The sequence below is a fragment of the Erythrolamprus reginae genome, chromosome 3 (genome assembly GCF_031021105.1).
Source record: "Erythrolamprus reginae isolate rEryReg1 chromosome 3, rEryReg1.hap1, whole genome shotgun sequence".
NCBI lineage: Eukaryota > Metazoa > Chordata > Lepidosauria > Squamata > Dipsadidae > Erythrolamprus > Erythrolamprus reginae.
The window spans coordinates 34,952,163-34,965,324 of NC_091952.1; the positions used below are offsets into that span (position 1 = coordinate 34,952,163).

At 39.8% G+C, this 13,162-nt stretch overlaps 1 protein-coding gene across 17 annotated transcripts in view; it reads left to right on the forward strand.

The window, feature by feature from the left end:
- Positions 1–13,162, forward strand: part of ARHGAP40 (Rho GTPase activating protein 40) — an 82,216-nt gene that overhangs the window by 44,653 nt on the left and 24,401 nt on the right. For all 17 annotated transcript variants that reach the window (XM_070744768.1, XM_070744767.1, XM_070744776.1 and 14 more), the window contains 3 exons: positions 8,287–8,504; positions 10,881–10,956; positions 12,943–13,100. In XM_070744768.1, coding sequence (XP_070600869.1) covers positions 8,287–8,504; positions 10,881–10,956; positions 12,943–13,100 — 452 coding nt within the window. The remainder of the gene's footprint in view (positions 1–8,286; positions 8,505–10,880; positions 10,957–12,942; positions 13,101–13,162) is intronic.

A 13,162-nucleotide genomic window follows, 5' to 3' on the forward strand; every position in this document is an offset into this window, starting at 1 on the left:
TTCTTTTTATATATGTTCTGTCAGGTTGTCTGGTAGAATCCTCCCAAAAATTCACAGGTACAAATTCAAAAGAATGTTCTTTATCATGAAAATTCACTTAAACCAAGCCCTCTTTTGGTATAGCAAAGAGCACTCGTCTCCAAACAAACTGGTAATTTGTACAAGTCCCTTATCAGTTCTGCGATACTTAGCTTGCAGCTGTGAGGCAATTCACAGTCCTTCTTCTTTCACAAAGTGAAACACACTTTGCCCTGGTTTAGTTTCAAAGCGGGGAAAAATCAGCACACAAAAGGTCAAAGTCAGTAAAGCAGTCATGAAACACAAGGATCAGATAATCTTCCACAATGGCCAAACCCACAGGCTGCTATTTACAGCAGCCTCACTAATTACAACAGCCCCACCCAATCACAGGTGGCCTCATTTTCTTTGATAATAATCTCTCAGTTGTTGTTGCCTATGCAATCGCTCTCCCCATGCATGGCTGTATCATTAACTCTTGTTCTGAATCCAAGGAGGAGCTAGATAATTGATCTCCTTCTGAGCTGTCTGCCACACTCTCCTCCTCCCTATCACTCATGTCTTCTTGGTCAGAGGAGCCTTCATCAGCAGATTCCACAGGGGAGGGGGGCAAAACAGGCCTGCAGCATGTGGATGTCTCCCCCACATCCACAGTCCTTGGGGCAGGAGCTGGGCCAGAGCTAACCACAGCAATATAAAACCATCCTTTTTCAACCATTAATCCTTGATTCAGCTTCTTTTGTAAGACAGCAAGAAAAAAATTGTAATTACTCTGATTTTTCTTCAAATCATATAAATCTCTACTGTCATGGTGAGCATTATCTTTTAATTTTTAGAGATCCGCTTACTGTTTCCAGTCATAAATTGTTGTTCACATTGTTTTCTTAATAATTTCAGATATGTTTTTTTCCTGCCACAATAATTTCTGGGACAGGGTGTTCATGAAAACATGTAGAATATAGCTGACAGTGTTGATTTAAAGTGCAGTTGCAATTCCTCAGTGATAACTCTGAATACCAGTATAAGTTTTTTATCTTGTTTTGTCTCCAATATCAAAAATATTTTGCCACAGAAGTACATTTATTCTTTAAAATTAATGTCAGCATCTTAACATTCAAAGTCAAATGTTACAGCTTTCTTTGAGCCCTTAATTTATTTAAAACCTTATAGAGTTGAAACCTTATTTACTCTTCCTTTTTGCTGTTTATTTTGAATTTGTAAACTTTTAAAGATACAGTTTCATTTTCTTACCCTAAAGATTGAATACACTCAGCCTTGTAATTTTGAACGTGTTGAATTTCTTTAAAACAATTAAAAGTCGGTTTCCAAAGCCAGGTTAGGAAGGAAGGGCAAGTGTAGTATCCTTTAAAGCAGTGTTTCCCAACCTTGGCCACTTGAAGGTATCTGGACTTCAACTCCCAGAGTTCCCCAGCCAGTATTCGCTGGCTGGGGAACTCTGGGAGTTGAAGTCCAGATATCTTCAAGTGGCCAAGGTTGAGAAACACTGCTTTAAAGTCCTGGTTCCCAACGTGGGGCCCATGCCCCACAGGGGGACAATTTCTTTTTTAATGGGGGCAATTGGAACCTTGTTTAAACCTAATTAATGGCCTTTCAGGCTTCCTCCGAGTAAATAGTTCACTTTTTGAATAATAAGAATTATATGTCATGGGGGGGGGAGGCCTCAGGATTTTAGAGATGCTTAGGTGGGCCATGGCCAAAAAAAAGTTGGGAACAACTGTTTTAAAGAATCCAACTGCAGCTAGAGCAAGAACGAAAAATTCCCTCGGCTCCTGATTTGCCCCAATGACAGCTGCATTTCAATTTTATTGTGAGGAGAAACATATTGAGTGCAGTGTGGGCAATATTATTTCTTCTCTCCAGAGAGGGCCTATGGATCTAATGTATTTGCAGGCTTCTTGTTGGCTCCTCAAAATGCTGAACCATCATCAGTTTGCCATTTCTTCTCTGGAAGTCTAGGAAAGTTCCTTGTTCTAAATTTCATACATAATACTGGGAGAATAAAATTAACTGGTTTTGTATATTCAGCTGCTGAGCTGAACTTATTCCTAAGGCAAAGTCTGGGAAGTCTATGAACTAAACCTTAGATAGACATTTCATGTAAATTTGGACCAATGGATTGTTTTTCTTTCTGTTGTTTTCTGGTAGGCAGATAAAGAACCTGGTAGAGTTCCTCATTGAGAAACTGTCTTTGTTTTGGAAAGTAGTAGGGGGTGTGCATTTCTTTGAAATATCCTTGTATTTTCCTGGCTTCTAAATAATTGTACCTAAGTGAAAAAGATCAATGCACTCTGTCAAGTAATGAGACTATTCTTGGTAATGAAAATACCTGAACAGCTACAAGTAAAAATCAGAAGTGTGCTTGTGCGTGTAGAAAAGCTTCATTTACATTTAGAGGTATCACTAATTCCCAACTATGGGATGTTATAGTATTTTTAATTCATACCAGGTTAATCCTAGATTCCTTGTAGAGTTATGCTGGTTCTATAAACTTTTCCAGGACAGTTTTTTTAAAAAAAATTATGAAACTACAATGTATAGTTTCCAATTCTTGCTTGGTCGCAGTTTGTGATTCATTAAGATTGAAGGTAACTTTCACCTAAGCCTGATACAGGAGCTGTGGTGCCACAGTTGTTAGAATGCAGTATTGCAGGCTAATTCTGCAAGCTAAAACTTCTACAAGGGTTAAATAAGGTCCAGGAGGGAAGTGTTTTTAATAGGAAAGTGAACATAAGAACAAGGGGACACATCTGAAGTTAGTTGGGGGAAAGTTCAAAAGCAACATGAGAAAATATTATTTTACTGAAAGAGTAGTAGACCCTTGAAACAAATTTCCAGCAGACATGGTTGGTAAATCCACAGTAACATGCCTGGGATAAACATATATCCATCCTAAGATAAAACACAGAAAATAGTATAAGGGCAGACTAGATAGATCATGAGGTCTTTTTCTGCCGTCAGTCTTCTATGTTTCTGTGTTCTATGTTTCTAATTCTGTCGACTACCAGTAGTTCGATTCTTACTGGCTCATGGTTGATTCAGCCTTCCAACCCAGGTTGTTGGGGGCAATATGCTGAGTCTGTGAACTACTTAGAGACAGGGCTGTAGAAGCACTATGAAACAGTATATAAGTTTAAATGCTATTTCTATACAAACACGCTTTTGATTTTTTGGAGTGGAGGGATGCCATTATTATTTTATTTATTAGATTTGTATGCCGCCTCTCTCCGAAGACTCAGAGCGGCTATGTCCCCATGATGTCTTTATCTTGCTCTTAGTCTACAAGTCTTTCTTTTTTCATGATGACATCCAAGGGGGGAAATATGTAACATCTATCTTGGAAAGAAGTCAGAATTGGCAGTGCCTGGAACCAGGGGCAAAAGAGATAGGACAGAGGTCAACTGTAGGCAGAGGTGGGTTCCTCCTGCTTTGCACCAGTTCTACAGAACTGCTAGCAAACCACTGGTGACATCATGGAGCTGGTTTTGTCGGTGCCGGTTTGTGGACGTTGCCATCCTTTTTTTAAATTATTTTTTTTGGGGGGGGGGGGGGAAATGAATTTTTTTGCTGATTTTTTTTCTTTTGTGCATGTGCAGAAGCCGAGTTTCAAGCCCTGCACATGTTGGCTTTTTTTTGGGGGGGGGGATTTTTTATGAATTCTTGGCATATGCGTGGCATGGGAACCCACCGCTGACTGTAGGGATAGCAAACGTCACGTGGTTTTCTTCCAGCTCTTAAAAATACTTGGAGAGCTGGGCTTTAGAGTAGGGCTTTAAATAGATGTCAGATTTTGCTTCCCTAAATACCCTGAATATTTGGCTAGGTGCAATGAAAAATGAAAGAAAAATGTGGCAGAAAAAAAATGTTCTAAGAATTGAGGTGGAAAAAAAGCTTGCTGTGAATTTTTTTTATTACTCATGTGCAGTGTTAAAATGAAACAAATGAATACAAACAGGTTTTCATATCTCTTTGTGTATATCTATGAAGAAAGATGAAAGAAACAGAAAAAATAATGTTGTAAACAAAGCACTTACAAAATAATATGTATTGTGGAGTTCCGGGTGCTCTCTGAGTTTTTCTGTTTACTGCAGCCATTTCATAATTTGATATGACAACATAATGTGCACATCAGTGCATCATCCGAATGTGTGTTGTTTGGAACAAATATTGCATTAATTCATTAGCCTTTAATGTATAGCAGCTGACTAAGAATTTTTTAGATTTAAAAGTGTACAAATACATAAAGAAAAGATTTGGAAGAATACTGAACTGAGCATTGGAGAAACAAGATTTTGTAACAATAACCAAATATGTAAGGAGCATGATGAAAAACTTTGTAAAGTAACTTTATCCAGAAACAATTTTTAAAAACTAGTTTTCTAATAGAGATAGATGATATCTCAACTCAATCTGCTTTCACTATACAAAGCTAAAGAAATGAGGGAAAAAGGCTGAGTATAGAATAAATGTGTACATGCTACGTCTGTCTTTATTTGTTTTGCATGGATGTTCATTTTGAGATCCTTGTAAACCAGAAGGTGTCCAATATCTGATGAGGATTTGACTCAAGGAAATAAAATGGGTAAATCAACAGGACTGTGAGTTTCACAAACAAGGCCATTGGGCCCTTTCAGCCCTATTATTCAGGGAAAAATAATAGGCCCTTCTTAAGATATCTTTGGTTAAAGACACATTTGTTTAGTTTTTACAATTGTATTTTGTCTGAATTATTCTGTAACTGGAGTCACTAGTTTAGACTAGGCATTGGGTTGTTTGTGGTTTAAGGGTGCCGTGACAATCTAGCCATTGTCGTATGTATTTATTTATTTATTTATTTATTTATTTATTTATTTACTTACTTACTTACTTACTTATTTATTAGATTTGTATGCCACCCCTTTCCGTAGACTCGGGGCGGCTCACAACATAATAAAACAATTCATAACAAATCTAATAATTTACAATTTAAAAATTTAAAGTAGTTAAGAAAACCCCATTTTTAAGCAGACATACCTACAAACATACCATACATAAATTATATAGGCCCGGGGGAGATATCTCAATTCCCCCATACCTGATGACACCGTTCCCTGTAGGCTGCGCACGTGAGCGAGCGCGCACCCCAAAATACCGTCCCGCGCACCCTTTTCCATGGGCGCGCAGTCCCCATTTTCCATGAGTGCGCAGTCCCGCGGGGGGGTGGGGGGGTGGGGAGGCGCCGGCAGCAGAAGGGAAGGGAACCGCAGTCGCCCCTGCCTCCCCATGTTGCCTCCGGCCCCCCTCGGCCTTTCGTCACTGCCCCCCGCCCAATCCGCCCACTCTGCTCCTCCTCCGCCTCCTACCTTTGGGCACGGCTCCTTCGCACCCGGAACGCACGCCCTGCCCGTCTCAGTCCCTTTGCTGAGAGCACTTTCATCCCGGGCTCTCAGCAAGGGGGTTGCAGGAGAGGCGGGGCAGGTTGCGCACGCTCCCTATCTCCATACCAGGCCACTCGGAACATTCAAAATAAGAAAAACTTTCGCCAGCGAAGGCTTTTCTTATTTTGAATGTTCCGAGTGGCCTGGTATGGAGATAGGGAGCGTGCGCAACCACGTGCGCGCCCCCGACATTGAATATCACCTTTGCCGGCCTCTGCTGAGAGAACGCCTGCCGGCGAAGGCTTTTCTTATTTTGAATGTTCCGAGTGGCCTGGTATGGAGATAGGGAGCGCGCGCAACCGCGCGCGCCCCCCGACATTAAATATCACCAGCCTCCGCTGAGAAGAACGGAGAGAGAACGAGAGTGAGTGAGAGCAACAGACAGCAAGATAGAGAGAAAGTGAGAAAGAGAGAGAGAGAGAAAGGGGGGAGAGAAAGAGATAGCAAGAGAGAGAACAAGAGAGAGAAAGAGTGTGAGAAAGAAAACAAGAAAGAGTGAGAGAGAGAGAGAAAGCAAGAGAGGGAGAAAGTGAGAAAAAGAAAGAGACCAAGAGGGGGAAAGAGAGAAAGAGAAAGAAAGAAAGAAAGAAAGAAAGAAAGAGATGAGAGAGGAAGGAAGAGAGTGTGAGAGAGAGACAGAGAGAGAAGTGACTTGATTTGAAGCATATGGTAAAAGCACTTAAATAATAACAGAGAAAAAACCCCCAGCCCTCACCTGTATTTATTAATAGTTATGTTTTTGGTTTTGCTGGTTGATTTAGTTTTAATAGTAATGGATTTTGGTTTTTTTAAATTACCGTATATACTCGAGTATAAGCCGACCCGAGTATAAGCCGAGGCACCAATTTTTGCCACAAAAACTGGGAAAACGTATTGACCCGAGTATAAGCCGAGGTTAGAAAATGCAGTGGCTACTGGTAACTTATAAAAATGGAAAACAATAAAATTACATTAATTGAGACATGTTTTAGAATATTTATTTTAAAGAAAACCAGTAAACTAGCTCTGTAAATTTAAAAGAGGGTAAACAAATTAACAATATTAACAATAAATTAAAAAGTAAAAAAAGTAGCTCGATCAGGAACAAAGCTAAAACCTAAGAGTTAAAATCCTTCAAAACTGGATTCCTTCTCATCATTAATTGGATTTACATTATTGTTCTGTTTTTATATATGCTGTGAGCCACCCTGAGTCCTTGGAGAGGGATTGCATACAAATCCAATTAAATAAATAAACAAACAAACAAACAAACAAACAAACAAATAAGTGTATCCAAAGAAGAGCTTCAGCATTAGCTGCTGTGAGGTTATCAGCATAGAAAACCAAATAGATAGATAGATAGATAGATAGATAGATAGATAGATAGATAGATAGATAGATAGATATAGATAGAAAGATAGATAGACAGACAGACAGAAAAATAGATAGATAGATAGATAGATAGATAGATAGATAGAAATAGATGGATAGATAGATAGATAGATATAGATAGAAAGATAGATAGACAGACAGACAGACAGATAGAAAAATAGATAGATAGATAGATATAGATAGAAAGATAGATAGACAGACAGACAGACAGACAGATAGAAAAATAGATAGATAGATAGATAGATAGATAGAAATAGATACAGATAGATAGATAGATAGATAGAAAGAAAAATAGTTAGATAGAAAAATAGATAGATAGAAATAGATACAGATAGATAGATAGATGATAGATAGATAGATAGACAGATAGATATAAAGATAGACAGACAGATAGAAAAATAGATAGATAGATAGATAGAAAGAAATAGATACAGATAGATAGATAGATAGATAGATAGATAGATAGAAAAATAGATAGATAGAAAAATAGATAGATAGAAAGATAGACAGATAGAAAAAGAATTCCTGTCTAGCTCTGCCTCATAACACATTATTAGATCCTATCCAAGCAAGGACAGCAACTACCACAAAATACCATTTTTTAAACAGTTTAAATCCTTTCAAAGGAGGGGGAGGAGAATCTGACAGCAGGGGGCCTTTTTAATCCGACTCACCATTGCAAATGGCTGCCTTCTTTGCTTGAGCTAGGGAGAGGAACTACGGCGTGCCAGAGGGGACAAAAGCTGGTGCCTCCTCGCTCTGGCTCAAGCAATGGCGCCCTCGTGTGGTGACTTTGTCAATGACCCGAATATAAGCCGAGGCTGTGTTTTTCAGCCCATTTTTGGGGCTAAAAAACTCGGCTTATACTCGAGTATATACGGTATTAATTTCTTTTAATAAAAGGGATTTTTATTTGTTTGTTTGTTTGTTTGTTTGTTTATTTATTTATTTATTAATTATTCTATGCCGCCCAGTCCCAAAGGGACTGTCGCTCAGACACTATACTTTTCTGCCCACACCGGAAAAAAAAATTAGAGGGTACATTGCCTGATGACAAAGGTGGGTTTTGAGGAGTTACCAAAGGCAAGGAGGGTAGGGGCAGTTCTAATCACTGGGGGGAGCTGGTTCCAGAGAGTCGGGGCCACCACAGAGAAGGCTCTTCCCCTGGGGCCCGCCAACCGACATTGTTTAGTTGACAGGACCCGGAGAAAGCCGACTCTGTGGGACCTTATCGGTTGCTGGGATTCGTACAGCAGAAGGCGGTCTCGGAGATATTCTGGTCCGATTTTCAGGTTGCATGAGCCATTAACCAATAAAAATAACATTTTATGCAACTTCAGCAGTTGTGTTTTATAGACCCAGATGCAGGCTTTTATAATGTTGTGTGAATCCATCCTTTGAATAGGAAGTGCTATGCTATTATTTGTTGACCTTGCTTTTTTCATTCTTCCTTGCCTCTCAGAGGGGGAAGCCGAAGCTGAATGGCTACAGGATGCAGGACTCTCTGACCTAATGAAGGACCATGAAGAGAATAGCAACATTGTCCTGCTGTCCACTTTGACCAAGACTCAGGCCGCAGCTGTGCAGCGAAGGCTGGATACTTACACCCGCTCCCGACGAAAGAAAAATAAACAGCCCATCCGTGATGTCAGAGACATTTTTGGAGTAGTTGAGTCTGGGGTACGTTCCTTTTATATTGCTGTTTTGCATCAGCTCTTCTCTTCCCTTTTTCTAGCTCCAACAATTTAGAATTATTGAAAAATGTATCAGACTTTGCAGCCTTATCAATTAGCACACTTAGATTTTTTTTTTAGAGCAGTGTTTCCCAGTCTTGGCAACCTTGAAGATATTTGGACTTCAACTCCCAGAATTCCCCAGCCGGAAAATGCTGGCTGGGGAATTCTGGGATTTGAAGTCCAGACATCTTCAAGGTTGCCAAGATTGGGAGCCGGGGTGGCGCAGCAGGTAGAGTGCTGTACTGCAGGAGAAGCTGACTGTAGATCTGTAGGCCAGCGGTTCAAATCTCATCACCGGCTCAAGGTTGACTTCCATCCTTCCGAGGTGGGTGAAATAAGGACCCGGATTGTGGGGGCAATATTGCTGGCTCTGTTTAAAAAAGTGCTATTGCTAACATGTTATAAGCCGCCCTGGGTCTAAGGAGAAGGGCGGCATAAAAATCAAATAAATAAAATAAATAAAAATAAAATAAACATGTCCATTACTCCCATCAACTTCTGGGCAGGTACTGAACAAAGGATGACCTTGAGAATCTAGAAGAAATTGGTTGTGGCTACATCTCTAAATCTCTCATGCAACAGCCCCTCCCAAGTTCCCACAGCAAGAATACATTCTAAAGCATAACGTGTGGCAGGCCAAAGTCTCTAAGTCAACGATGGCTTCGGCCTAACACTTCCTCATTGATTTTGCTAAGAAGATTGGAAATGACAACCTAAGGATCCCAAGCACTTCAGCCAGCATGCCCATGGTCACATGATCAAAATACAGATGCTTAGGTTCTGACTCACATTTATGATTGTTGCAGTGTCCTGAGGTCGTGTGATCAGCTTTTGCAACCTTCTGACAAAGCAAAATCAATGGGGAAGCCAAATTCACATAATCACTGGGTTATTACGAATGCAACGATTTGGGCACAAAAATTCGTAAAATGGAACAAACTCACTTAACAAATATTTCACCTAGCAACCTCCATTTTGGGTTCAATTGTGGTCATAACTCGAGGATTACCTATATTAGCTTTCTGACATTTGATCATTCTGACAACAGAAGCTTAATATGAACTGGATTTTAGCTGTGAATCTTAGTTCTTGTTTCCACACTACAACTGAGGTAATCATTGAAAATCTCCAAATATATAATGGAATGATTTTTTTTTTAGTAACTGAGGTGAAGAGTATCACTCCGTGGCTTCTAGATAAAAAGATAGAATTTTCAGGTGTGTGTTTTTTCCAATTGTGCTCTTTGAAACAATGAAAGGTTTCCTTAAATTCTACTTGATTTGATGATGTTACATCCATGTCAGAAGTGGTTTCCTACTGGTGCGCTTTAGTAGTGAACCGTTGATTGGACAATTTTGGCATGAAGGCTCTGGTGCTGTCTTTGTGGGTCCGTGTGCATCGCCATCTTTCCCCCCCTAGTTTTCGGCAATTTTTTGGCTCTCTGAGTGTGTACAGAAGGAAAATCGTCTCTTTGCGCATGCGCAGAAGCGCAATTGCACTTGGGGATGCATGCATGAGAAATGTTGTGATGCGCATGCAGTGCACTGGTAGGAAAGCAAGAGGAACACGCCCCTGATCCATGTCATATGATCTTCAGTGGTGGGTTGCTACTGGTCCGGTCCGGTTCAATGAACCGGTACCAGCGGTGGGAGCTCCGCCCACCCGCCTGTCGCAAACACGCATTCGAACCAGTACCAATGGGATTTAGGACCCCTCAGTGATAATCTTGCCAGAAATACAGCATGGCTGGCCATTGTTCCATTCTAATATATCTCTTTCATGTCTCTGCTGTAGCCTATAGCCCCAATATTTTCTGGTATTTATTCTTTCAAGGATAATCAGGTTTAACCCAGGTAAGCTTTTTGAAATCAGCTAAGGCCGGGTACATGCTGCCATCTGCTGGGCTTCAGAATCATATCAAGATCTATTTTGTTCATAATAATGAACTTCCTTAGAAATAATTAATTATTGATTGACAATTTTTATTTTGAGGGGCCACCTCCATTGTGTTATACTAACAAAGTTGCATTTAGTCTCAAAACAAATTTAGCTTAATGTAATGTGTGAAACAGTCTTTGTAAACTAGGGATTTTACACATATTTGACTTAAAAAAATACAATTATTGTATCGTATTTAGAAAACATTTTCATATTTTTATGTTCAGTATTGGGATAGCCGGCAATTCAAAACAATAAACTTACTACTTATTTAGGTTACACATAAAATAGCTCCCTGATGTGCTAGAATGCATGCTTTAAACAAGCTATGGTTTAAGTGTGATATGTAAATTCACTGGCATTTGTTGCACGCTCTGCCTAGGAGGCTGAACCAGTGATGGAGGCTGAAACGGATCGATCTCACCGCAGGTCTGCATCGTCTAACAACCTCCAGAAATGTAAGAAACATTGTTGCATTGCTATGAATAGAAACTAGGAATATACAGTACTCTTTAGAACAGGGGTGTCCAACTCAAGGCGAAGGACTGGCCTGCAGTACCTCTGGCAGTGGAAAAAGAAGTTGGGGGGGGGCACATGTGGGCTCCATTTTCACTGGCAGAAGGCTGCAGGAAGCTGTCTCAGTTGAAAACAGAATGAGTGACATCGAGCTGGTCTTGCCCACCTGGCCCCTCAAGTCAAACACAACCCTGAGGTGGTCCTCAATGAAATTGAGTTATTCTAAACCCGTGCTTTAGAATAAAAGTACAGTGTTCCCTCACTTTTCGCGGGGGATGTGTTCCGAGACCACCCGCAAAAGTCAAATTTCCGCGAAGTAGAGATGTGGAAGTAAATACACTATTTTTGGCTATGTACAGTATCACAAGCCTTCCCTTAACATTTTAAACCCCTAAATTGCGATTTCCCATTCCCTTAGCAACTATTTAGATTATTACTCACCATGTTTATTAAAGTTTATTAAAAAAAATATTTATTAAAGGTGGACGAATGTTTGGCGATGACATATGACGTCATCGGGCAGGAAAAACCATGGTATAGGGGGGGGGGGGGGAAACGGCGAAGTATTTTTTAATTAATATTTTTGAAAAACCGTGGTATAGACTTTTCGCAAAGTTCAAACCCCCGAAAATCGAGGGAACACTGTATTCATCTGCTGTTCTGCCCCAGATTTTGAAGGATTGATCAAGATTTGGAAGGAGGACTCAGGGACTCTATTCATTTGCAAGATTATAGGCACAGGATTTTCAAATGGAAAGGGCATACCGGTAGTTACCCTTTTCGGCTTATGTATTAACATAAAGCTTTTATTTAACATAGAAACATAGAAGACTGATGGCAGAAAAAGACCTCATGGTCCATCTAGTCTGCCCTTATACTATTTTTTGTATTTTATCTTAGGATGAGATAAAATGAGGGGTGATAATGATAGGATGATAGGATGAGATTAGTGTTTTATCTTTATCTTAACCTCTTTATTCTGGATCTAAAACCTACCGGTAGTTTTTTACATTTGATTGCCACTTGGTTTTAGGACCTGGGAACTATTTATTTTAAAAATCAATCCATATTTCTGTAGACTGATTTTAGTCAGTAGATAGAAGTGTAAGAGGGATGTGGTGGCTCAGTGGCTTAAGACACTGAGCTTGTTGATCGAAAGGTCGCCAGTTCAGCAGTTCAAATCCCTAGTGCTGCGTAACGGAGTGAGCTTCTGTTACTTGTTCCAGCTTTTTGAAATCAGGTAAAAAATGCAAGTAGAAAAATAGGGACCATCATTAGTGGGAAGGTAACAGCATTAGGTGTGTCTTTGGAGTTTAGTCATGCTGGCCACATGACCACGGAGCCGTCTTCAGACAGCACTGGGTCTTCAGCTTTGAAACGGAGGCCAACACAGTAAAGAAAACTATTATTTAATAAATCATATACTTACATCAGCAAGATTGACATTTGCACAAGTATGGAAGCAAGAAAAGACTCCAAACGAAGAAATGGTGATCAAAAAAATGTTAGACTGCGCCAAATTGAGCAAATTAACGTATGAAATACAAAATCAACAAAATAAGGACTACTACAGAGTGTGGGAGAAATTGTACAATTGGGTGGGGAAAAAAAGAAAGAAAAAGAAAAAGGGAAACTAGCAGTAAAGATATATAATGTATAGTAAATAGAATTGTAAAAGTTTAATTTTTTTTATGCATATAGGAAATTGTAAATGTTTAATGTTGTTTGTATGGTGTTTGTATGTTGGTATGTCAAATAAAATTTAAAAATTTAAAAAAGAGCTTTGAAACGGAAATGAGCACTGCCCCCTAGAGTCGGGAACGAGTAGCACATATGTACAAGGGGAACCTTTACCTTTTTAGATCTGTAAACCATTTCTACCTTGTTTATTATGTTCTTTTTCTTCATTCAAAATTCTTTATTTTTAGATCCAATGGGAATCCCGGATTTTCAGTCTCCGCTGAGAGATACTGTAAGGGAAGAATTATTCAGCACTGAAGTTGCCTATTCAGAACAGGCTGCAATCCTGCTCAAAGGATCATTCCCAAGGGAAACCAGGAGAATAAAGGAAGAGAGTTGCTTTCCTGTAAGGCTTCCAATGTTTCTAAGCCAGGATTGACCACACCATGGGCTCCCATTTGTAATCAC